Source organism: Falco cherrug, chromosome 3 (assembly GCF_023634085.1).
Source record: "Falco cherrug isolate bFalChe1 chromosome 3, bFalChe1.pri, whole genome shotgun sequence".
Taxonomy (NCBI): domain Eukaryota; kingdom Metazoa; phylum Chordata; class Aves; order Falconiformes; family Falconidae; genus Falco; species Falco cherrug.
In genome coordinates, this window is record NC_073699.1 from 12,600,720 (window position 1) to 12,625,979 (window position 25,260).

Consider the following 25,260-nt stretch of genomic DNA (forward strand, 5'->3'; position numbering starts at 1 on the left):
AAAATTACTACCATGGAGAAAACACTCAGCTTAACAAGAGAACTTGGCTTTAAGAACTGCCATGATTTAACCCCGGCCGGCAACCAAGCCCCACGCAGCCACTCGCTCACTTCCCCTCACCCAGAGGGATGGGGAGGAGGATCGGAAAGGAATGTAAAACTCAGGGGTTGAGGTAAGAACAATTTAATAGGGAAAGCAAAAGCTGTGCACGCAAGCAAAGCAAAGCAAGGAATTCATTCACCGCTCCCCATGGGCAGGCAGGTGCTCGGCCATCCCCAGGACAGCAGGGCTCCATCATGTGTAACGGTTACTTGGGAAGACAAACGCCATAATGCCAAATGTCCCCCCCTTCCTTCTCCTTCCCCCAGTTTATATACTGAGCATGACGTCATGTGGTATGGAACATCCCTTTGGCCAGTTGGGGTCACCTCTCCTGGCTGTGTCCCCTCCCAATTTCCCATGTCCGCCAGCCCTCTTGCTGGCAGGGCCCAAGGAACTAAAAAGTCCTTTATTCAGTATAAACGTCACCCAGCAACAACCTAGAACATCAGTGTGCTGTCAACGTTGTTCTCACATCATAACCAAAACACAGCCCTGCACTAACCATCAAGAAGAAAATCGACTCCATCCCAGCTGAAACCAGGACAAGGACACAGGGAGCTGCTAGCTCCTCTGGGCTACAGACTTCAGAAGCTGCTGCACACAGACTTGCACAAGTGGATTCAACTTCACTGTCTCCACATTTCAATGAAGCGTTGATTTATCACCAAACGCTTCACTAAAGAGGAAGATGTTTTGGTTAAATGCCCTCCCCGTCCAAAGCATTAACCTTTCAATTACGCAAAATTGGGATGTGCTGGATGAAGAAAACATCCAGGACCCACCCTATTTCTTTCATGTTTTCCATTTTTCCCTCCCACCAGCACTGGCCAGCATGCACAACCCTGTGCCAGGAGTCGCAGCAATGCCCCAGCCACCCTCCTCACCTACCAGCCCCGGCTGACACAGAGCTCTGCGGTTCATGAAGAGAGATGCAAATCAGCCAAGCCCCAGGGAGGCAAGTTTTCTGCATTCATCTCCTGTCTCCACTAGGTACATCACCTCCTGGTCTCTGGGGTGCGTGGATTTCCTTGGAAATTTTCTGACAAATCTCTTAAGCAAACCTCTGCAAAGCTGCCTGCTCCATCCCTGGCCAAGCTGTCCAGGGTTGGACTGACACCGTGCAGGATGCTGTGAACGGGAACGAATGCTGCTTGGGGAGGCGGCAGCACCCCTCCAGCCCAGCTGCCATGCCAGGCCCCACTCCCAAATGATTTCAAGGGATCCTCAAATTGCTGAATCCTGCCCTCTCATGAAATCAAGTCCAAAATGAAAGTTTCTCTCCTGCCCGGGAGGCCTTCAAGCACCCCGAAATGCTCACAAATCAAGAGGGAAGGGCCAGGACTTCTGTGGCACCAAAACCCCAAGTTTACCTTTTCTTCAGAATCAGGAGCTTTGCAAAAAATGAAGACCCCAAAGAACACTAGTGCCGTAATGGCACTGACACAACAGGGTCACAGGTGGGACTGCTGAAGTGCAGAGGGACAGTGAAATCAAACGGCTGGCAAAAAAAACCTGTGCCGGTCATTTCAGTGCTTTGAAGAGAATGGACATATTTTTATTTTTCTGGACAACGAAACTAATGCACCTTCAACCTGAGTTTTAGGCAAGTTACAAACTGCATTTCAAAACTATATCCGAGACGTTAAACTCAATACTCTCAGACTAAGCAGGCAGACTTACCGGCAATAACCAACTACACTGGGTGATTGTTAATTCGCTTCAACTTAGTAGCCACAACCTAGACAAAAAGTAATTTCAGTATTAGAGTTGAAGAATCAAGATTGTCAGTATTTTTCTTTGGAGATAAAATGAAATATGGACCATGGTTCACACATTTTTTGAGATGCAATTTTTAAAAAAGATGACATTTTAAAAACATCTTTTTCCTCCATCATAACAAAACAGATTTCTTCAGCTGCTCTGTTGCATTCTTAACACACATTTTCAAGTGTGGGGAAAAATCAGCACCCACTTCTGAGGTTTCAGTATGGGGGGTTTTTTTGCTAAATTGGCAGCAATAAATAATAAAACACACCCTGACTTGCAACTTTAGCTGCCTACAACACTGCAGTCAAAAAAATAATTGGCAACAACTGTGAACTTCTGGATTTGTATAGCAATCTTGCCTGTGCCACTGATTGGAAAAGATGCTGCAGCACCTGTCACTTCCATAGTACCAGTTAGTTCCAGATGCACTTTATTCAGAATGGTTTTCTTTTTTATGTATGTTTCTTTCACATGTATACACACACACACACACACACATATATGTATATACATATATTTCTTTATTTGTACAAAAAATGTATTTTTGCTTTATACACATGTAAAATAAATTACCAGAGACCCTGATTAAAACTCAGCGCAGCCCCAGACCTGTCTCAGTGTTTCTTCAGATCCCATATAGAGCACACTCTGCATTTACCTCTAAGACCTGTGATTATCCTCACCTGAAGCTCCTCTTTCTTCACATCCAATTTCTGTTGCCGTCACGATTCCACTAGCACCTCTCACATCTGATAAGCCAACAGATCTGTTTCAACATGTCCTTTCTGAATTCTTGGGACACAATTAATCTCACCTAACTTCAAACATCTAGAGCAGAGATATATGCTGATCACTGCCAGTTCCCACTACAGTCAGTGAGCAGAACCAGACCCTTGCTGAGACCCACTCCTCTGGCTGACTACATGCCCTTGCCTTCCACTGACAAGGCAGAGCACCCAGGGGGACCTAGTTCAGATGCAAACATCCAAACTGGCGAGATAAATTCCACTGTCTGTGTTAGATCTTTATTAACCCCCTCCTATTAATATGCTCAAGATTACAAGAACGTACATTTTGACAATTTAATGCTTTCAGCTGTAATGCTTTTGTATTCCTATTCATAAATAATATGCAAACCATTAAAAAGCCCGCTATAAAAATACACCCTTTTTTTGTATTTCTGCTTGTACCAAAACAAGAATAAAATACAGACATGTTTATTGATAGCTGTAAATGTTACCGTTGATGCAAAAGAGAACAATACCATACTATCAGGCATTCTAACATTTCTCCATACAGAGCAGAAAAAAATCTAAAGTAGGCAAATTATTTCATTCAGTGGAAAAAAAAGGGGGGGTTAATAAATAAAGTATCTGATAAGCAGGTTTTGATGCGATGAAATTATTATAAGTATCAAGCCTTCTCAGTTCAAAGCTACAAATTATTGAACAAAACTGATCTCAGAAAAACTTTCAGGAAACAGAATTTACAATACAGAACTCAAGTGTTTGTGTTTATAAATATATATACATATACACACAAATAAGAGGACTGTAAGGGATAAAATTGCTTTCCTTTACACAAAGGAACTGAGCACTCTCCATGCACTCCAAGCATTACCATTTTGTTACCTCATGCAACTGCTTTAGCTCCTGCAGGCCCTGTTACCGGCTTGTATTTTCTCCTGCAGGAATTAAAAATCAAACCTACCTGCCCTCGTATCTCTCGAGTAAGGAAAGGAGAGGCTTGCTTTCTTAATATATCCCACTTTCTTCAATACAACTGTATGCCTATGCAATTGTAAGCTTTTAAAAAATATTTTGCTAGATCTGCTATATCATTTCAATATTTCTTCAAATTAAGGTCCCTTATTTTTTAAATAATCAAAACACAACTGGTTCTTTTAGAAAACAGAACCAGGAAAAGTGTTCCACGCAGTAAGGTAAATCTCATTTAGTTGTCCTGGACAGACTTCCTCAAACATTGAGGTCTAAACTAAAGACAGAAATCTTAGGCAAGGAGATCAATATATGCTCAGAGGACAGCAGATGTATACACACTGCTGAATTCACATAATGCATAGAAAGCTAATATTTTCTGAAAATGCAGTGTTTGTGAATGTGTTCTGTGCATAGCTTTCTCAGATGAATCGCAAAGGAAATCTTGGCAGGTAATGCTGAAATCAGCCCTTAAAGGATTTACAAGTTGACAAAAACCATAGGCAGCTATGGGTCTAACTCTGTCGCATGTCACTGATTAATTAATACTGCCTTTTTTAGCTTTGAGAAAGCTTGCGTACTTTCATCAGTTACAAAGCAGATCTTCTGTTCATCTGGCACAGCAGTCTTGTGCGCGTGTGTGTTGGGGTATTTTCCCCCGTGTAACACTTCTTCACCTTCAGATAGCAGCGCTAAGAGCTGACATTTCACATCTGAAGTAAGTACAGCCTGCAGCTGCCTGCTCTGCCCATCCCTGCAGGGAGGCATTCCAGAAAGCCAAGGAGCCACATAAGACCTGAAGCAGTGACACAGAGGCCCCAGTTTACATCCCCCCATCCTAGGCAGCCCCAAGTCAATGCAACTTTAATAGCCTGGAGTATAAACTGCGGGGCCCTGGGAGTTGCTTCCTCTGTGATTCGTTCTCCCTAGCTAGAGACAGACAAGAGAAAGGCAGTAATTGCTTTAGGAACTGGAGTTTAAATGTCAGAGTAAACCCCTAGTCTAGCAATGGAAACCCCAGCATTACCTTTGTCATGCAGTCCAATCATTTTTATCTGACAGCTCTCAAATACAACATTTTTTTTTCCCCCAGACAGTACAGAAATATATTTTATGGCTTTTATGGCTGACTGATGGTGAATTGAGCTGCAATGGGAAAGCAAAATGTTTACACAATAAACCCATAAATCATTTTGTAATCATTAACGAGCATTCTCAAAATCTTCCTGATGCCGATTAGAAACCTAATTCACTGGAACTGGTCACTCACTGTATTATACAAAGGAAAAAAAAGTCACAGGTCCTTCATGTTCTGAAAAGGGGGATGTGATAGTAGTGGTCATCCTCGGTCAGAAGAGAAATCTCATTCCATTCCCTTCGGTATTCATCTGGATAGTTTACTTGAAATTCCTCAGTATTAAACCTATGCAGTCTGTAAACTCTTATCTTTACTTCAAGTAAATATCCAAGAAGAAACAGATCAACCTAAAGATGAAAGAAGTCTGTAAGACATTTATTTCTAGACTTAGAAAACTAAACCAAGATAACCCAAGTTAAGGCAAGTCATCTGGCTTCAAAACAGCAGACAAGGAATAAAAGGGGCCCTTCTGTAAGTGGAGTAAGAAAATTAAAAGTTTGAGGGTATTCTCAATGTCCCAGCAGTCCTCCCACTGCTCTTTTGCATGTAGCGGATATTCTGGTTAACGCCTGACACGCTGGAAACATCCCTCCTCCACCTGACAGACTACATAACCTGCTCCCAAAGCCAGATCATGCAGGTCAGCGGGGAGCAGGAAAGGACTAGCTATTGTTAAAAGATTGATACACCTTGAACAATGGGAAGCCTGCCACCCTGCGATCACTTGCAACGTGAGGAAACATAATAGGTAAAAGGAAAAATATTTCCTTGTATGACATGTATACAAAACTTGAGAACTGGCGTCTTCATTGATGTTTCTTGCAAAGGATTGCTTAACCTGGAAGAATGCTTTGGAAAAAGCTCATATCCTTGAGCATAGCCAGGCAGAGCAGAACTTGTCCAGTTATAATCAAACTGCTTCTGAAGGTGACTGCAACATGTAACAGTTGACTTGATAATTCAAATTGATTATGAAAAATAATTTCACGTATTGGAAAGTGAAACTGTTTACAGCGTGGAACTGTGGAGTTTAGATGTCAGTACTTAAATCCGCACTAAATAAAAAAAATATCTTAACATATCAAGGTGAACAGTTAGCAGACTTCTCATTATCTACTCTTAAAAGACATCAGATCTAATGGGAAACGAAGAGGGGGGAAAACCAGGGTGATGGTAGAGGGTTTGGCATGGTGGAACAGATAGGAAAAGCAAAAAAACATGTAAAACCTGCATAATCTAAAATTATTTTACATATAAAGGAATCATTGTTCTGAACTATGTCTCAGTGATAGCTCAGAACATTTATTTCTGGCCCAGCAAGAAAACTGTCCACCCCATTTTACTCTACTACAGGTTTTTTCCTGGGAGATCAATGACTATCCTCAGTCCACTTCCCCACATCCCAAAGAAAAGAAATGGGCCAGCTACCATGGATGACGTATGATGTATTCATCTAATCGCATCAGAGGTGGAGTAAGTTTTGAGATTTATTTTTCATTTATATCCTTACCTGGTCTAGGCAAATAGTGTCACCTATGGAGTTCAGATGATTCATCATGAAACTCAAAGGGTCGGACGAAGAATCACGAGCTAGGAGAAGGCTAAAAAGGTTGTGTGGGGGTTCTTCCCTGTTCTTCATCTGCTCATAGGCTTCAATAACTTCGTAGAGCATGATGAATTTTATGGCCTCGTATAGTTTGTGTTCCTTGCTGTCATCAGAAAAGAGTGTATTACACATGTTTCCTCTTTCTTCAGGATCTTTAGTAGCAATTATTTCAGTCCACTGGAAAGCACACGGAAGAGTATTAGTCAAATTATACAGAATTCTATTTAATATAAAATATTCCAATACAGGAAGAATTGCCAGTCTGTAATATACCATTATTGCGGCCAAATGGTGGTGCAAATAAGCAAGTGGCTCTTTCAGATCCACAGCGAAATTTGAAGCCTTACACATTTCGGTTTCCACTAATCCAGCTGAACCTATCTGCCACAGACAGCTCCAAGCATCTGGATGCTAATGATAGTCTAGGAGAAAGCAAATACAATCCCCCTATACAAAAGCCACCCACCACCACTATAAAGAAAACAGGTATCGTTGCTGGTGAAGAGTCTAAAAGGAGTGTAACCACCAAAAGGACCCCAGAAAGTTACAGGAAATCTCTGTGGCATCAGGCATACACACAAAGCCATAAACAAATGTTAGATTAAGTAATGACTCCTGACCTATTTTTAACTTACAGCTTCCAACATTTAGTGATTTTCCTCTATAGTACCTTTTACATTAAAGTTGTCCTAGCCTGAATTCTTTAGATGCTGAGCCCAATTCGGAAGTGTGTCAATTAAAAGGAACCTATACAAACTGGACAAGCCAGAATGGTATTATGAACGGTGCACATTTGTATGTCTTCGGTGTGCTCTGCTTCATGATGTCAAGGTAAGATGGCTGCGTGTTGTGGTTTAACCCCACCCACCAACCAAGGACCACTAAGTACCAAAACCGAGAGGCTTTTTGGACCACCATAAGAGATGATGCTCAATAACTGGGATTGAAGTGAGTTTCAGTTAATTCTGTGCTTGTAACATTTGTATGTTGAAGTGGCCATAAACTGTGAATTTCAATTAAACAAAATTTTCAACAATCTAACCTACCCATGAACATTAAATTGAGAAACAGATTCCCCCATCTCCTCATGCATTCCTGAAGATTTTCCTTACAGGTTAAAAATGAGACCAAGCTGATGAACCACTAACGTCCCTTTGCTAGGGGACCTCTAATACCTAAGTGAAAACCCTGTCCTAAGTGTAAAGCACCTGTTAACCAACACAGCCCAGGCACAACAGCATCGGCAAGCAGCAGCCCACAAGGTGACAATGGAGCTGGGAAAGGCCACAGACAACCCTGTTAGGAAAATAGGCAAAAATCCATCTCACTGGTCAAACAGCATCTTTATAAAAATAAAATGAAGTTGGGAGCTACACCTCATGCCTGGTAACAGCATAATGCATCCTGCAGCTACTCTGCAACAATTTGCTAATTGTATGATTTGTTCACCGTGCTGACCCGAAACAGTTTTCCACACAAGCATTCAGTTCAAACGCTTCATGCGAAGGGACTAACATCAACTTAAAAAGAACTACAAGTGGAAAGCTGAACAACCCAACACTGGCAAATGTAAAGAGCGACCAGAACAACACGATAAACTGCACAAGTGAACCACCAGGCACATCTCAAGCAGACAGGCAGTGGCCACCGTGGCACAGCAAGAGTGCAGGCAAGGGACAAGGAACAGATCTCTGGTTTAATTCCCTTTTTTTATTACTAATGCTTTGTTTCTAGAGCTAAATAGATCTGTTTGTGGTTTGTTGTTTTTCCTTGAGTCACAATTATCATCACTGATAACAGCATTTAAAAATACAGAGTTGTGGTTCATATGCACAGGGTCACGTAAAAGGAACTAGCTTAAATGTTTACCAGTAAAATAAGCTGTTGTGACTGTAGTTAAGACAACCCAGAACCACAGTGTATTGTAGAATTCAAAACGTCAGTTTAAGATCTGATATGCTGCAGAGAAGCGTTTCAACTTAATTAGCCCAAACCCCGGAGTCCAGCAAATACCAGTATTCACTTGAGGGCTGTGACCCCCAGAGGAGCGCAAGGAAGGTGCAAGGTCTTCTCAGGCTGATTTTTTTATCTCTGTTTCAGTAGGCTTTGGGGCTACTAAAACTCCCCAAGTTTTAAATACATAAGTAAGAAATATTCCTGGTTGGGAATGCAGGCAATCTGGCTATGCTGAGCAGACGGGGGCAGTGAGGCTGATAGGTCTTTGTAATCAAGTGCTTCAGCTTACAGAGAGAAATTATAGTACAACTGGATAAATAAAACATTTCACAAAGATGGGAGCAAAGGAAAGACAACAGAAGAAAACGCACTGTTCCTTTGTTCCCTCCCATATGGGGAGGGAATGCAGGAGGATTTCATACTGCACGTTGTTATTTTTGACCAAAATTCTGAGATGCCGTCAAGTGGCTCCTGCAGTAAGGGCAACTAGTCACACAGTAACAGCTGCGGGGAGGATGGCCTCCCTAACTTGCAGGGGGATCCCGAGTACTTAGCCTAGTGGATCCCCAGACGCTGGGTTCCCCTGCAGGAGAGCTGATGACCTTCTCAGCAGCTCAGCTCTCTGAACCCAGGAGGAAGGCTGACTGTCATAGACATACGTAACCAGGAGCAGTTCCCTAACTCTGCCTCAACCCACTTCTCAGTGCTTTTATTCCTCCCAACCATTTCCTCGATACTCACATTTGTCTTTAACGTCTCCATACATTTGCGCAATTTACCAAAGGCATTGGGACCCGTGTACCTTTCTGGCCCAAAACTGTATTGCTGAATCCAGTTGCAACCTTGAGAATACAAAAGCTTTTCAGGGAGCTGGGAGGGGGGAAAAAAAATAAACAACGCTAATCAAAACCATCATAACCGTAACAAGAAGTAGAATATAAAGTTATATACACTTGTCTACATATTTAATTTACAATGTGGTTCTAGCCTCTGGTTGTACAGTTCAAACAACAACAAAAAGATGGGCCTCAGAACAACTTAGATATTAAGAAGGAGGCTTCGTTTGACTGCCAAGTCTGTAAGAAAATAAAAGAGGGCCAGCCAAAAAAGACGAAAATACGCTCTCAGCAAAATATATAATCCACACCCTGGAAAAGCTGGATACATCTGCACTCGGTGAGGTACTCAGGATCAGAGACACCTCCCGCAGCTCACACACATGCCCCTACAGGCAGCTACAGCTCCCCACCTCCTCACCGATCCCTCCTGCCAGAGCTCCTGCAGCTCAGGGCAGGATTCCTGCTGCTCCAGCAGCACACTCAGCAGCTCCCAAGTGAGCCACTGGACTTTGCACAGATGCGGACGAAGAGGATTCAAATACCCTTTTGTGTTAAGGGAGTGACATCTAGCAGGGCAGCAGTAACATTTGTCCATCCACTTTATTTTTTTACCACTTAAGACTTATGTTCACATGGGTATGTTTAGATCTGGGACACTTTTTCAATTAAGTATAGTTCAAAGAGTTTAAAAAAACTTCTCTTTAAATTCTGATAGTGATTCTCCTCTACTTCCATAGCAGACACGTCAGCATTCACATGGAACAAAGCTTCCATCTGCAGTGCAGGGTTATCTGAATCATGTTCATTCAGGAAATTAGTTTTACCTTCAATATATCTCTCTCTTTCATCCATGACGGAAAAGGAATGCCTTGGCTGAATACCTGAAAAAGCACCGCTCTTAGTACACAATAGTTGTCTCTCCTGACCTGTCGCAGGTATTTGATATGACAGCTCCAAAACAATTCTTCATATGCCTAGAAAAAGACCAAAAAAAAAACCAAACTATAAAAATTTTAAATCTTGGATAAAACCCATGTTGACTGGAGTCCAGTTCCAAACTACTCATAAGAGCAAGCTAGGGGAATGAGAGAGTACATTTTTAAGTTTTGCAGGCATAAAAATGTTCCAACACCATGTTTTTTTGGTAAACACCTTGAACTGGCACTGGCCCTTTAAGAGTGATCCGGAACTCTCTCCAAACCCAGCAACTTGCCCCAGTCTCTACGCTGTTGCTAGTGTAAACATTCACATGGTCAACCAAATCAGAGCAGGTCAGTGAAGGCTTCTTTGCCATAATAGTTTTAACACCAGCCACTTCACAATTTTTGCCGATACATGGGATGGAGCAGCAGAAGGGCAGAAACTGGCATCTGGAGAAAATTCCTTTGGGCAAAAACATCTCCTTACACTGACCTGAATCCATTGTGCAACAGTGACCTGAGACTGAGCAGATCTGGCAGCCCTGTGCTGAAGCCGGTGGCCCTTCTTCCAGCTTTACGCTCCTTGTATTCCCTCTGCATTACCTCTGGCTCTCGTCTGGGCCCTTGCTGAGCCAATTCAGAGCAATAAACTGGCAGGGAACGAGAGGACCCTGCAGTTCCACAGGCTGCTGCACCAGTCTCACAGTTTGCTTCCTGAAGGGGGCAGGAACATGGTCTCAATCCCTGGTCCTCTTTCATCTCTGTTGCTTCCCGGCCCCATCCCAACACCACTTCTCAGCTGCAGTCTCCCCTACTCTTACTTTGCCCTGGCTGTGATAGTAAGCCTACTGAATCCATCCTGCTGGGAGAGTGTCCTGCTGCTTCAGCAAGTTCAGGTGGCTTAGAGAAGGTCCTTTCAGGATGACCTGATCATCATCTCGGTGAACCACATCCAACAGAAGACGTAAGAGCCAGCACATAAGAAGGAGAAGGAATGCTTAGCTAGAATGAGGTGAGAAAAAGGGAGCAGGACAAGCAAGGGACTGCCCCTTTTGGGCAGGTTAGGCTGGTTCTGGATCTCACAAGACTTCAGCCTAGAATGTTCTTCTTGCCTGTGACCACTTCTACCTGATATAACCAGCCATACAGTGGCTGCTCTATGTAAAGGAAACTCTTCTTCAGGTCTGATCATCTGGAAGGCTCATGGATTTTCTGAAAGGCTTGCTGCCCAGTAAGTGTTTGCAAATTTATTAAAAGTTCTGCTATCTTTTGTTACTTGCTCCTCCAAATCACTTTTGGCCTTACTGTGTTGCCCTGTGCACTTTCGGCATTGCTGCGTTTCTGCATTTAACATGACAAAGTTGGATCTTTTCTCTGTTCATCATTTGGACACAACTCCAGCTTTTTGAAAAATACATTCTTTTTTCTCATAACTCCCTTATGCTGCTGTTCAGCATTACGAGCTTCCTTTTACCCTTTCTTAAATCCTTCTTGGTATGTATTTGCTCTGTGATTCCAGTACCATGACCAAAGCTATATGTATGTCAAACACACTGACTGTAAATACTCGTCTCTTAGCTTTTAGCTTCTTCCTAATGTACTTCCTTGTTTTTATGCAGTGTCCCTTTCTGAAGGTGGATGCAACTGTAATAATTTTTTTTTGCTTTGTTGTTCTTGCAAGGATGTTGAATGAAAATATGTGCCATCGCCTGTTCCAGAGAACAACAGAAATTAGAAAGCAACATTTTGAGGCAGAACTTGCACACTACTCAGGACCGAGGTAAGGGTTACTTCCTTTCTTGAAGGCTCTCTGAAAAGCTGATCCATGAAACAGGCATTGGCACCACCTGGAAGTTCAACCCCATGGCTGTTCCCAGTGCAGATGGCTAGCTGGTGTCTCTCGTTACTACTGCGTATCTTGCCCCCTCTGCTTTTTTGATCTCTCTCTGCTTATCATGGACAGTGTTTCCATCATCATCTGATAATCAGAAATACAGACCTGATGCTGCATTCGTCCTGTGTCGGTCTGAAATGCCACACCATGAGGATGCTAGGATATAATGTCACGTATTATAGAAGATTAGCTGATTAACTGGATTTGAGTCTAAGCTTGCTTCAACAGATAATACTTTACATCGCTAAACCTATTTTAGGTACAAGTTTTATGGGAAAAGTAAAGGTCCAGGCCACGGTGTTTGAGCCTACCTTGGTGATTAAGGCTGACCATAGCTGAAAGAGAGCCATAAACCACATGTTGCTCCTGGAGGCCCATCCCTATCACAAGTTTGGATAACGTAGTGCTGCTTGAACTCCAAGCACGTGGTCAGGGCCCTTGGGAGGGCACCGCTGCTCCCGCCACGCCTCGTGCCGCGCTGCCTTCATGAATGGCCACCAAGATATAGCTGCCAACAGCCCACTGCTCGTGCACTAACAACGGCAGCTGCCATTGCTGCCTATCAAGTGTAAGCACATACACACAATGTACACAACTGAAAAACACGTCGGTGAGCTGACAGAGAACGGTGTATCTTGCCACAGCAGACCATGCATGAATTTAGGAGGTCCTTGGCTAAGTTCAGTTATCTATGACCCAAAGCCTGGTTTGATGCTGCACAACTCTTGTCACCTTGACTTACAGTTATGAAGAAAACTCACTAAGCTGCAAGAAACTATTTCAGGTAAAATGATGTATGGTAAGAGAAATAAAAACCCAGGGAAAAGTATAATTATTATTTATTTATAATAATAAATATTATTATTTAATAATATTTATTATTACTTATCTTCAAGCTAGCAGCTTGAAGATAAAAGAGGAAAACAAATTTTTACAAAAAACAACACAGAAGAACTTACATGGGAAGGCACAAAAACCACAGAAGGAAGAAGAAGAAAAAAGAGAATCAGAAAAGAGCAGCACTGAGGATTAGCTGATGCCCGCAAGCAGCAGAGGCTGCCACCTCCGCACAGAGCCCAGGGCTGCCTCCAGCCGCCCCTCAGCAGCTGACTGGGGTGCTGAGGACAACGAGAACATCAACTGTGAGATAAGTAGCTTGTTAGTCCTAGCTATGTGTGGTGTGAGGCAGCAGGAACTGCCAGGTGCAGTTAAGTTGCGCGTGTCCTGCTTGCAGCAGTGGCAGACGCCTCAGAAGGGCACCAGCCTGGGAGCACCATGGCTGCGCTGCGCGGCCAGGGCCACAGAGCTGGAGCAGAGGGACACTGTGCGAAGGCAGGGATGGCCGCATCCAGCACGCCACCTCCTCGCCTGCTGAGCACCACCGAACCTGGCACAGGTCAGATGGGAGCTCCTGCCCTACCCTGCAGCTGATGCAGCCGGGCAGGGAGTCGCAGCGGGGAGGCTGCCAGGCACTGGCTGCTGTCCCATGGACCTCCAGAGCCTGGAAGAGAAATGGCTGTGGTGTTTCATTCCCCCCTGAAATGAGAATTTTTACCTTAAATCGAAGGCTGGCCAAGAGACTGCACCTAAGACCAAGTTATTGGGGCTGAGGATGATTTTTCCTGTTAAAGCTGCTGCGTGGGTCATGGGTGGTCCAGAGGGGAATTTGGAGAAGATGCAAGATGCAAAATCTGATCTACATTTTGACCCGCTCTGCTACAGCCTTTATTTAGACGCAAAGTGTCCCTTTTGCTCTTCATCTGACAGGCTCTGCTCACTGGGCTGCTCGAACTGGCAGTGCTATTCCTTTCCCAGGCACTACTTTTCCCCCAGCCTCATGCAGAGGTTAAAATTTAACTCTTACCTCCCTCATGTGTTTGGCCTGCTTTGTTTCTCCATTCCATTCTCTCGCACTGTAACCAAGTAGATCAACTTCTGTCAGCACACTGAGATTCCCTAAATTGACATTAATTTACAGATTAGTTACCTTCTGCTGTTCTGCATCTAAAGGGTACTTGCGGTGGGGAAGTGGAGGGGATTAATGAGTACGGAATGACAACGAAAAGCTTACTTATGAGTTTTCTCTGAAGGTAGTTGCTCCACCTGAAATCCAAACGATAAAACAGGTGTCAGTGAGGAGCTGTCAAAGGTCAGTATTTGCTCAAATAAGCCACACTGTGGAAGATTCAAGCCTGCACAGTAAAAACCTACCGTTTCAGTAGCTGTGCTAAAAAACTGTACAGCCTTCTGCAATACCAAAGAACAGCAATGAGGAAAGACATGCTTAGCATTAGCTTCACTTTCACTTTTTGCCACACGAGACACAAGGATTGCTTGGTAGCTGTTGTCCAGGACTGCACCTCATGCCTTCCTAAAACAGGGATAAAAAGAGAGGGGGAAAAAAATCTTGTCACTGTTTTGCAATACTTGTTTCTATTTGTTTTCTTACAAAAAGAACATTCAAGAACAATACCACTCCAAATGAAACACCAAACATGAAATGTAAAAGGCAAGTATATTTTTATATACTTGATAAATATCCTGTATATTATATACTTAGTTTTTCAAGTTTCTAGGGGACCTGTCCCGTCATTAAGTCAAGGTTTTAAAGACCAGGGGTTCCTGGGAGTTCTGGTCTACAAATGGGCCATATAAGGCAGCATTAGCCAACTAAGCATCATATGACTACCCAGGGAATTAAAGGAATGTTCCTGCCTCAATTTGGGCAAGTTTTGGGTCAATTTAAAACTCCGAAGAAAGCTCAGGAGATCACCACAAAGAGGGTGTGCTCTACTGTTCTTCACAGACATAAACCAGGACACATTTCTGTCACTCTCTTGGCATTACAGGCAGGGTTAGGGAAGGGTCTGGTTGTCTTTTGTTGATAACAAAACCCAGAATTCAGAGAGGGCCTCGAGACTGAAGAGTTGACAAAGGCAGTATCCGCTCCCTAAGTGAAAAATTTATCTTCTGGCTGAAAGTTAAGGAAATCCCCAGAGTTTATGATCAACAGCTGCTCTATTCTTATTTATTCATTTAGTACAAAACTTCAAGAGAACTCAACTTTTTATAAAGGCATCCCAGAGAAGGCTGAAAAGATCCTCCTCCAGAGACTCCACAAAGGGAATTACTCATTCAGCATACTTTCATGTCAACTGAACTTCTGCCCCTCCTCGCTTCAACAGGAAATTTAAGAGGGGCTTAAGTTTTCCAAGGAAGTTAAGTCCATGCACCGTGGACAACTACCCGGTTGAAGAGTTACATATGAATCCCATCCTTGGGAATGAGATAAACAGCTACGCACGCATTTTTACAAGCACTGCTGGATATACAAGAGCACTGTTGATGTTTCGCCTTTTCCACTATTCTGTTGTTTGAAGAAGTTTTATTACAGGATGTCACGTACAAGTTGTCTGGAGACAAGACCCGGACTTCATATCTCCCACGAGCAAAAGGCAGGTTAAGAGCTGTGGATGAGAAGGTGTTCATAAACTTCAAAGAGGTAACCAGAGAAGCTTTTGGAGTGCTAGTTCCAATTCACACAAAACCCGTATGCTCTGAACATTCAAGATGATGGGCAGGTCTTCTGTTAGCTTCTACTTGTCGGCTGCACTAACATGTGTGTACCTGGCACGACTGGGGGTTATACCTGCCCATGCTGAGCAGGAAAAAGCAAGACATGCATTCATGCACAGCCAAAAAGACTAAAAATCTGAAGCTTCAGGAAATGATTACTACAGATGCCAAGTAAGAAACAGCAAAACATCAGCTGTAAAGTTTGAAAATGGCATAGCTCATGGAAACACCGGGACACTCCCACTTAACAGCACATGCTCACACACTTACTGCTGATGGACACCAACAGGCACGTTCTCAGTAAGCACCCAAATTGCTACCTAGAGAACAACAACTCAGAATTAGTAACAAGATGATGGTCCTGGCAGAACGAAGCCACCAGTTTTTTCTCTCTCTTCTTTAGGATAAGGGCATTAGCATTGGAAAAATCGCAGTAGACTGTAAATAACTGAACCTTCTGCTAACTAGAATGGAACCTGAAGGCTTACAAATATTGTCCAGGCCATGGATATTTGGGTTATGATATTGCAGGTATTTTGGATTTATCTTGTCGTGCTGTTGTACTGAAACTAACGATGATTGAAATTAATTTTGTTAACAGCAATTTAAAGATACAGTATCAAAAGGAAGATGCAGCTGACTTTCACTTAATTACCTAAAATGACTGTATGGCCCCTCTTTAGATTTTGAACAAACTGGGACTATAAAAAGTGAGAGCTGGTCCATCTATTAAAATGACATACTATGCTTTATGGGGCACCAGAAATACATGTGAATGCTGGGAAGCACTGTCTTACTGATTTCAGTCAAAAACACAAACCTGTGTCAGAGAACATGAGATAACCAAATACTGTCCATCTATTTTTACTTAATAAGAGGGATTTATAAATATGTATTTCCCCAATAAAAAGCCTAACGGAAGATGGGAAGACCTGAAAACAAGTGATTTTGAGTATTTTTGCTACACTTGTATTACAGCATACCCAGGACCTCATAAACTTTCCCTCCCATCATGGGAAAGCTGCTGTTCAAACAGCACTTTGTGATTCAGTAACTACTTTCAGTGCTTATGTCACGCTTAGAAATGTAATTACATTTTTTTTATTCAAGTAAATGACATTTAGAAGTGGCAGCTGGATCGCAAAACGCTGCTGGTAAAAACACATCACAAACAAGACATGAATAAGAGAAGGCGGCAGTTTAAAATAGATCCTTCCACCCCCTCTCTGCCCCCTCCAAAACTGTTCAGAAACCAAAAAGCAATTATGTTAATAACACACCAGTGGGGGGAGTAAAATAAGCCCACAGATTTTTAAACCCAATCTGTTCCCTGGGATACGGAGACGATTTTTGCTGTTCCTCAGGAGACAGTGGCAACCCATCGGTGCTGCAACCAGCTGCTGGGCTCACAGCTGTTTGAGGACTGTCTGCGAGCATCCCCGTGAGGACAGGGAGGCCTGACCCTTCTCCCATGCAGGGGAACAGAGCCCTGGGACTTATAAGACAACTCCTAGCAGAAATCGGGATGAACAGAGGTTGAACAGCGCTGAAGTAGGAGCTGGTAGCAGTGTTTACCTTGCAATGCAGGTAGGACATGGCATTTCCTTTTCGTGCCACATCAACTTCCTGCTAGTGCCAAAACCTTAAGATTTTACCCCCCTGCAAAGTCAGCAGGAGACACGCAGAAGAAAACCAAACAAAAAACAACCAAAAAGGCCAGAAAGAAAAGATGAGTAAGAGACATCTGCAACATCTGCTTCTTTCACGAGTAACTCAAGAAAAGTCTCTAAAGGATTAGCTCCACATCTGACAGCCTCACAGCCTGTTGGAGGCTGCCACCCTAAAAACGTGTAACTGATGTACAAATGTAAGAGATCAGCCTGGGAAGCAGCACGCAGCACTGTACGCAGTGCTGAAGCACAATGCAATATTCCAGCGTGTCTGATGGCACCTTCACCCTTTTACTTTTTTCCTCCCTCCTTGTAACAAGGCCATCAACAGAGTGTCTTTCAAAATTAAAACCTGACTTTGTGACTTCTGTTCAGGACACTTCTCTTCACCGTCTTTTTGGCACTGACAGCAGGACATGGTACTTGTTACCATAAAGTGGCCAAGTTTGATACTGTTGTCACACACCACTAGGTTCCCAGTTCCTAAAAAGCAGGTATCCCCTCCTTCAAAGAGGGAGACAGAATTTGGGATCCCTCCGTTCCAAACCTTCTGCTGCCCACCTGTACACTTCCTCCTCCCTCCTCTCCTGGACCCAGAGCTATAGGGAGAGAGGCCCCTCAACTGAGCAATGCAAACCTTAGCACGGAGGTCCAAGTCTGCCTGCACCCAGTGTGCGCCTGCAGAGCTGTCCTCACAGCTGCACATCACTTTTTTTTCCAGACCACGTACTATAGGCTACCAAGGCATGTTACAGAATAGGCCAAGTGCCTCTTCTAAGGGAAAACAAGGAGATTTAGCCTTACAGAGCCGGCATCAGCGTAATGCACACGTGGGCCCATACACCTCAACTGACTGAGCCAAAGAGACACAAAGAGCTATGAATTATACAAATTCAATACCGACAGCAGATTACACTCCATAACAGCTTAGAAGAGAGAAAGATGCCTTTTTAAGTCGTGCCAAGTGATTACAAAGGTTTTTATTTCCCAGTTTATTATCAGTGCCACACCAAAAAAAATGAAAAACTACTGAAAACAGATCAAACACACACCAAGATACGTGGGAAGCACTGCTTGATTCAATAACCACTTCATTACAAAACCCTTCCTTTAGAGAGCAAAGCAATGTCAACTTGTTAGGCAAACCTTCACCTGTTCTAACATAACAACCAGAGATGAGGATGTCTCCTTGGTATAAGAAGAAAAAGAGAATTATTTACAGGCAAAGATGGTAATCATCAGTGACTTATCAACACTTCAGCCATGTCTGCTGATCAGATCTTAACTTCTACTAAAAAAAACAACAAAACAAAATCCCAGCCCCAAACTGTAACTAGAATCGTGCAATTACCTAGAAAACGAAATAGCTTTGGTAGCACTGAGGCCCATCACTTGCAAGAAAAGCTTTATTTACACAGCTGTCCTGTGCAGGGAGTCCCAAGTGCTCTCTCAGCCCTTGTCCTTTTGCTTTCAGCAAAACATACAGCAGAAAGGCTGGCAGCCTTCTTTGGACTCCCTGGTCGTCAACAGGACCCAAACGGCTGGTGTTAATGTATCCTACTCTGTAGCAACAAGCATAATGTGTTCTTACCTAGCATGTGATTATAAAAAAATACACCGTTAGAGTTACCGTTACAAAACCAATTTCATCTATATAATCAAGCTATTAATACATGCCCTAGACCGCACATACTGTTTCCCTCTCTCCAAATGTCTACTAGAAGAAAAGGAAAGTTCAGTTCTTGATCTCCTGTATAATTCAGCTTCCATTTTAAGGCACAGGGTGCCAGGACTTCCAGATGAAAAAAGCTCAGCTACACTTCCATTTATGTAAGGAAAACTGAGAAGCCTTCAGAGAATTTACAGTCCAGAGCAATACATGAAAAGCATTTCATGCCACAAAAAGCAAGTCGCTCCTTAAAGCTCTTATTGCCAAGTGTGAATAAAAAAGGAGAAAAAAATAAAATAAACCCCTTTTAAAGAAGGAGCCTCTGAAATTCCTGCTACTGTAATTTTTTTTTAATGTGGAAAAAAATCCATCCTCATTCAGAATTGCTATTTAATGCCTGTACACTTCAAATAGAATTTACGTAAATGCACTGAATTATTATTTGACAGAAGCCCACGCTTAGGATTCTTATGCCTGCTGCTGAGCTGCATGTTGAGTCATCCCTAATGCCGCTCATGTTTGCTTCTGATTTATCTATTTGCAAACACAACTTTAAAAATGCCTTTTTTTATACATACATACATATATATATATATAAATTTTTTTTCCTATGCTGAATCCAAACTGACAGAGTAAAGAAAGCATCTTCTGCCTGAACATCCTCTTACACTTAAGTTGAACAGATAGGCTAAGTGGTATAAATAACAGGATTTTCTGTTGGTTTGTCTATGTAATTGAAGCTTTGGTTATGGGGAAAAAAAAAGTTGAAGTCTTACTTCACAGTAAGAATTACTTTCCTCCTTCTTTTTTAAAATTTCGTTTGACACACAGTGCAAGACTTGTACGTGCAGCCCAACCCTCTAAGGATGCACAGTCATTAGGCACTAATGAGGCTGGGTGGTACCACAGGAGGCATCCCTCCCGGTCTCTGCAGGCAGAGGTCCAGCAGCAGCAGCTGCCCCCTCCCCTGGGCTGCCCGGCCGGACCTGCCTGGATGCACACCCGGACCCCGCAGCGCAGGGTCACTGCCACCCCCGGCGAGCAGGGCCTTCTCACACCTGCCACCCGTTGCCCCAAAGGAAGGGACTGGTTGGGATCTGCAACTCCAGCGTGACCCACCGCAGTGGCCGCCACATCAGCACCAGGGGAGGGGTGCAAGTGGCAAAGCAGAGGAGCCCCCCAGCTGCACACGAAGAGGGGTGAAAAGCACCTAGATTGAGGAAGAAGGAATGTCAGTGGAAACCCACATGGAAAAGATCTCTATGCGAGCAGCACAGAGGAAACCAAGCCGCTTATCGGACTCCACCAGCAGTGCTCCCCGGACAACACATCCGCTGGACAGCCCCAGGGGACTCCCCAACCCCTCGGAGGTCACCAGCTGGCTCATTCCTAAACAGCTGTTTGACACCTTGAGGCATCCTTCACTGAAATGCTGCAGCCCAGAGGAGAAAGCAAGAAGTGCCAGTCAGCTTGGTGGGCATGCATTGCAGGACAGCCCAAGGAAATTTAAGTTTCTACCTGTTGATGAAGAGGCATCCCAAGTGATAGCCAGGAAAACAGCAGCATCAAGTAATCCAAGAAAACCAAAAAAAGTATCAACTCATCTGAGCTTATCTACTGCCTAGGCAGTTATCAGTCGCAGCTGTTAATTCTTACAGGCGGTGCGTACATCTGCCATCAGGTAAAGACACAGCTGGGAAAGCCAGCCAGCATCCCCACCTCTGTGCAGGGCCTGACTGCTGCACCCGCATGACACAGACTTTATGTCACTCTTCAGACTGCAGCCCTCTCCAAAAGTGCACCAGACCGTGTGCAGGCCATGCAGAGCTGTGCATTCTTCATATGGATCAATAATCACATATAATTTATGATTAATAATCTCCAATAATTCACATCTGGTGGTGCATCAGATCAAAAAGCCTGTGCTTTCCTGCTAGGTACGTGCATAGATATTCCAGCTGTGTTATTTGTTTACTTGGGAGTTTTACTTGTCTCTCTCCCTCTTTCCAAGACAGATTTGAGGCAGAAGGGAAAGGCAACCGAAAGCAAAATATCAAAGCCATCACTCTGAAAGTGTCTGGTATTTCTTGCCCCCACCTCTCAACATCCAGCCTGATGAAAGTCAAAACTTCAGCTTTGTTCTGCAGAGTTAATGCTATTAGTATGGATGCAGCTGGGGTGTTTAAACCCTGCTCTCCCCATCTTTTAAAGGGCAGCAGTTTCAAACTGGCATTTTTATTAGCTCGCGCACATAGGATTCCTCTCCCCTTTTTTAAACACAGTGTTGCCAGGCACTTCTTGCCTAAAATCTTAAGCAAAAAAAAAAACCCACCCAAAACCAAACAAAACATGTTGGAAAGAAAAACTGACTGCATCAAGGTAACTTAATTTTCAGTTACTATCGCTCAGTGTAATAACAAAGTCATAGCTAGTACAAACATTTCAAAAAAAATTTGATTCAAGAACCCAGAATATTCTGTGTGGAAGATCTCTGCTTGTAAAAACACATTATTGTTATTATTACTGCTAATTCACGTCGGGTATTTTACAGACATTTGGATGCCAAGAGAAGCTTCAAGCAAAGCACTCCAGACATCGGTCACAGAGACCGAGAGACCAGGGTTCCCTGACACCTCTGCACTAGCAAAAACTGCCTAAAAACTGGACAGTTACACGGCAAGGTCTACACAAAACAAAAATTAGGCAGCCCTGTAAAATATGGTTAAGCGTGACCCTGCATATCAAGCTCTCCTTGAGGGGCTGCCACTTGGCAGAGGCACAACTTACTGTCACTTGTACACTAAGAAAATGAAATACAGAGTACTGGACAGTTTCTAACCTTGGAACCTGGCAGTGTCATTTTTAACTATCTGCAATGATACGACATCCTCGTTTTTACGATCTCAACCTTTGGCAAGCATGTCACATCTGAAATTCAGGCACGGGAAGTGACATGAAATGAAACCAGAGCTGAAGGATGGCGAGCACACCTGCGGGTGGCTCCCAGACAAACGCAGCAGGCACACACACGGTGCGGAGCTGTGCTCAGCGCAAAACGGGGGGAAACCGGTAGGATGTCTCTTTGCCACACGGGCAGACCTGAAACTATTGAAGTTCACAGAAAGACTGATTCTGCACAAACTCGGCAATTAAAAACTTGCCAGCATTGCCCTGGTGGCGGCTGACCTGCAGGCAGTGCCAAGCACCTTGCCATGATGCTTCTCTGCCGCACAAAGGCCAGGGCAAACTTGATCACAGTCAAAGCCCCACGTACATCACACCATATCAAGGCACTACTTTGAACCTAAGGTACACATTTCCCACTTTCATCTCACCATTCACCCAACATGACCACCCCACCCTGGAAACATAAATGCTACACACTCAAAATATCCGGAAAATCTCGGCAACATATTATGGACAAGGAATCTGAGGTGGGGTCTTGCCCGAGACCACATCTGGAGCTAACAACAAGACTAGAGACTAAGCATATACCGTCACACCAACCCGTATTTCTAGCCCTCCATCTTAACATGGTGTGGCTCAACTGAACACAAACTCTTCTGCTCGGTACAGAGCCTTCTCCTCAGAGAAATGTTTGCCGAAAGAAATGCATGGGCAGCACAAGCTGCCTTGCGAGCCACATCCCTCTACACGGGTACGTGGTGTAAGGGGCATCTATCTGCGCTGGTGACATGGGGACAGGAGCTAGACACACACCTCCTCTCTCTGTCAGGAGCCTCCAGCACCTCTGCACAGGCTACAGAGAAATTCCAAGCACTGGGGTCTGGATCCTGAGGATGCTAAAAATGTACAGTATCACTCCTGAGCAGTGAAAAAATGGGGAAAAGCCACAAAGACGGAATAAAGCTGAAAAGAAACTGAAAGCTGCTGACTTAGAAATTTCTCAGAAAATTCATGAAGTAGCCTGCAGCAGTTCAGGAGCATTTTAAAAGTTTGCCTTCACTGGAGCCTTCTCCAGAAATGGACATCCTTATCTCCCTTTTTTCCTCAGTTACGCTGGGTCAAAACTTTGACCTCATTTTACACAACCAGGCCACCAATAGCCCAAACATGAGTAATACTGTTCATGGGGGGGGAAAAACCAAACTCCACGAAACCAAACCTTGTAATATAGAAACTACACGCTCTCTAGAGCCCCAGAACTGGTGCAAGATCCATAACTACAAACTCTGCTCTTAAAACTGTCATGGACCACTTCTACCTTGCGGTGGCTGAAGTACACAAGTCCTGGCAGTTGTCTTTCATGGAACACTGACATTTTAGTTGATAAATAGCTATTTCTCTGTCCTTCTGAAAGGCACAACGTCGTTGTGTCTGATCCCCGGTGCTGCAACCATGCACAGAGGACCCAGTGTTTGCCATGCCGGGAATCCCAGCAAAAGAGCACAGTGGCAAAGCTGCCCATCACTGCTACGTGCCAGCACCACGCCAGCTGCATCAATCCAGGAGTGCAGAAAGGATGCTGTGTGTCCACCGTGCTCTCCCAAAGTAATTCAGGGTCACGTATCAGACTGCAACTCAGATGAGCATTTGATTTTAAGGAGCACTACAACTCCTTTAGACATCAGAATGCCTGAATAATAATGTCATTAGAATAGGACTAATACGGGCCAATGGTAATTTTTACAAAAATAATTTCACAGCCTAAAACAAGAGAAAATTAAGAAGCTCCTTAAGGTAAAGTTAATGCAATTCTGATCGCACCCACAAATGTAGTTATAAAAGTGCAATGAAAGCAGCATATTTATACAACCTTTTGACTCCTGAGCACTGTCTATTCCATTGTGTTTTCAAAACAACTAAATTAAAACCATACTCGTCTCCCCTAACATAGTTTGGCACTGTGATTCAGCTGAGCAGGGTCAGGGCATGCAGCACAGAGGTATTTCTGAAATCGCAAACTCATTTGCCTGGGTAATCATGTAAAGGCAATCATTTTCACACATTAAGCTCAAGAAAAACTGCAGACATTACTAAAAAGCCCTTTAATGTTTGTTGTTACAGCCTCGGTAGATAGGATGTGAGGATTTAACCTGGAAGCTCTATCTGGGCAACAAGGTGAAGTGAAAGTCCTGATGCTGAATGGGAAATCCACACCTATCTCTATCTAGTCAGGCAGTCTAGTCCAAAAAGTTCAAAAAAAAAAAAAAAAAAAAGAAAAAAACCTAATATCCCAATGACAAAAAACCTCAGAACTACAAAAATTAAATATTTTTTTCAGAATTCCAAATCCAAGTGCAGATACTTATCCATAAAAGCATTTGTATTTAATATGCTGACCAGCATTTTAACGCTGCTTTTGCCCTTCAAAATCAATTCTAATACCCTTCACCTAGTAGTATTTTTTATAGCTATGCAAAACTGCAGCTTTTCCTCTCACTGTATGGTGTCCCCCTTGCTATCTAACGACATTATCTGTCCAGCAGTAAAGAAATAGAATTCTTAAGAGAGCACACTTCAGCGACTACAAGGAAGTTCTCTGAGCCTTAAAATCAAAATGGGTCACTTCTTCCTGTTTCACACAATTTACCTCTTTTATTTCATCACTTGCAGAAACTGGAGAGGTCCGAAAGACAGAAGTGGAAAAAACTGTACTTGCACTTACCAGCGATAGAGCAGTTAGCACCACACTAGCTTAAGACTCACCTAGCAAACACCACACAAACCTGTTTTTGTCTCCACTGCAGAAAATGAAAGTAGAGCTGAATGCAATTGGTACAGCTCCTCCAAAGAACAAACCAGTTGGTTAGTATGAAAGGCGGTGCAAAAGGAGAGCTGGATCAGCAACCATCAAAGCAGAAATGTATCCTAAACCGTACAGCAGAAAAACAAGCTTGTAGGGCATGGTGTCTTCATGGTAACGTCATGATAAAAGACCACTTCACAGTGATGTATGAAATCACAGAATCATAGAATCATTTAGGTTGGAAAAAACCTTTAAGATCATCAAGTCCTACGATTAACCTAGCACTGCCAAGCCCACCACTTAACCGTGTCCCTAAGTGCCACATATAAACGTTTTTTTAAATACCTCCAGGGACAGTGACTCAACCACCTCCCTGGGCAGCCTGTTCCAGTGCCTGACCACCATTTCCATGAAGAAATTTTTTCCTAGTATCCAACCTAAACCTCCCCTGATGCAACTTGAGGCTATTTCCTCTCGTCCTGTCACTTTCACTTGGGAGAAGAGGCCAACCCCCACCTGCCTACAACCTCCTGTCAGGGAGCTGTAGAGAGCAATAAGGTCCCCCCTGAGCCTCCTCTTCTCCAGGCTGAACAACCCCAGTTCCCTCAGCTGCTCCTCACAAGACTTGTGCTCCAGACCCTTCCCCAGCCCCGTTGCCCGTCTCTGGACACGCTCCAGCACCCCAATGTCCCTCC

The 25,260-nt window shown here is 43.6% G+C and overlaps 1 protein-coding gene across 9 annotated transcripts in view; it reads right to left on the minus strand.

The window, feature by feature from the left end:
* OTULINL (OTU deubiquitinase with linear linkage specificity like) overlaps positions 1 to 25,260 on the minus strand; it is a 51,188-nt gene that overhangs the window by 21,763 nt on the left and 4,165 nt on the right. For 4 of the 9 annotated variants that reach the window (XM_055704441.1, XM_005444475.4, XM_055704442.1 and 1 more), the window contains exons 2-8: positions 14,152 to 14,311; positions 14,012 to 14,043; positions 13,805 to 13,896; positions 9,951 to 10,100; positions 9,029 to 9,157; positions 6,236 to 6,508; positions 2,370 to 5,072 (exon numbers count right to left, since the gene is read on the minus strand). In XM_055704441.1, the coding sequence (XP_055560416.1) occupies positions 4,893 to 5,072; positions 6,236 to 6,508; positions 9,029 to 9,157; positions 9,951 to 10,100; positions 13,805 to 13,896; positions 14,012 to 14,043; positions 14,152 to 14,231 (936 nt within the window). In that variant the 5' untranslated portion in view covers positions 14,232 to 14,311 and the 3' untranslated portion in view covers positions 2,370 to 4,892. Of the gene's footprint in view, positions 1 to 1,627; positions 1,841 to 2,369; positions 5,073 to 6,235; positions 6,509 to 9,028; positions 9,158 to 9,950; positions 10,101 to 13,804; positions 13,897 to 14,011; positions 14,044 to 14,151; positions 14,312 to 15,004; positions 15,029 to 15,786; positions 15,837 to 25,260 lie in introns of those variants that run through there. The other 5 variants (XM_027812975.2, XM_055704440.1, XM_027812979.2 and 2 more) reach the window with 4 other exon arrangements.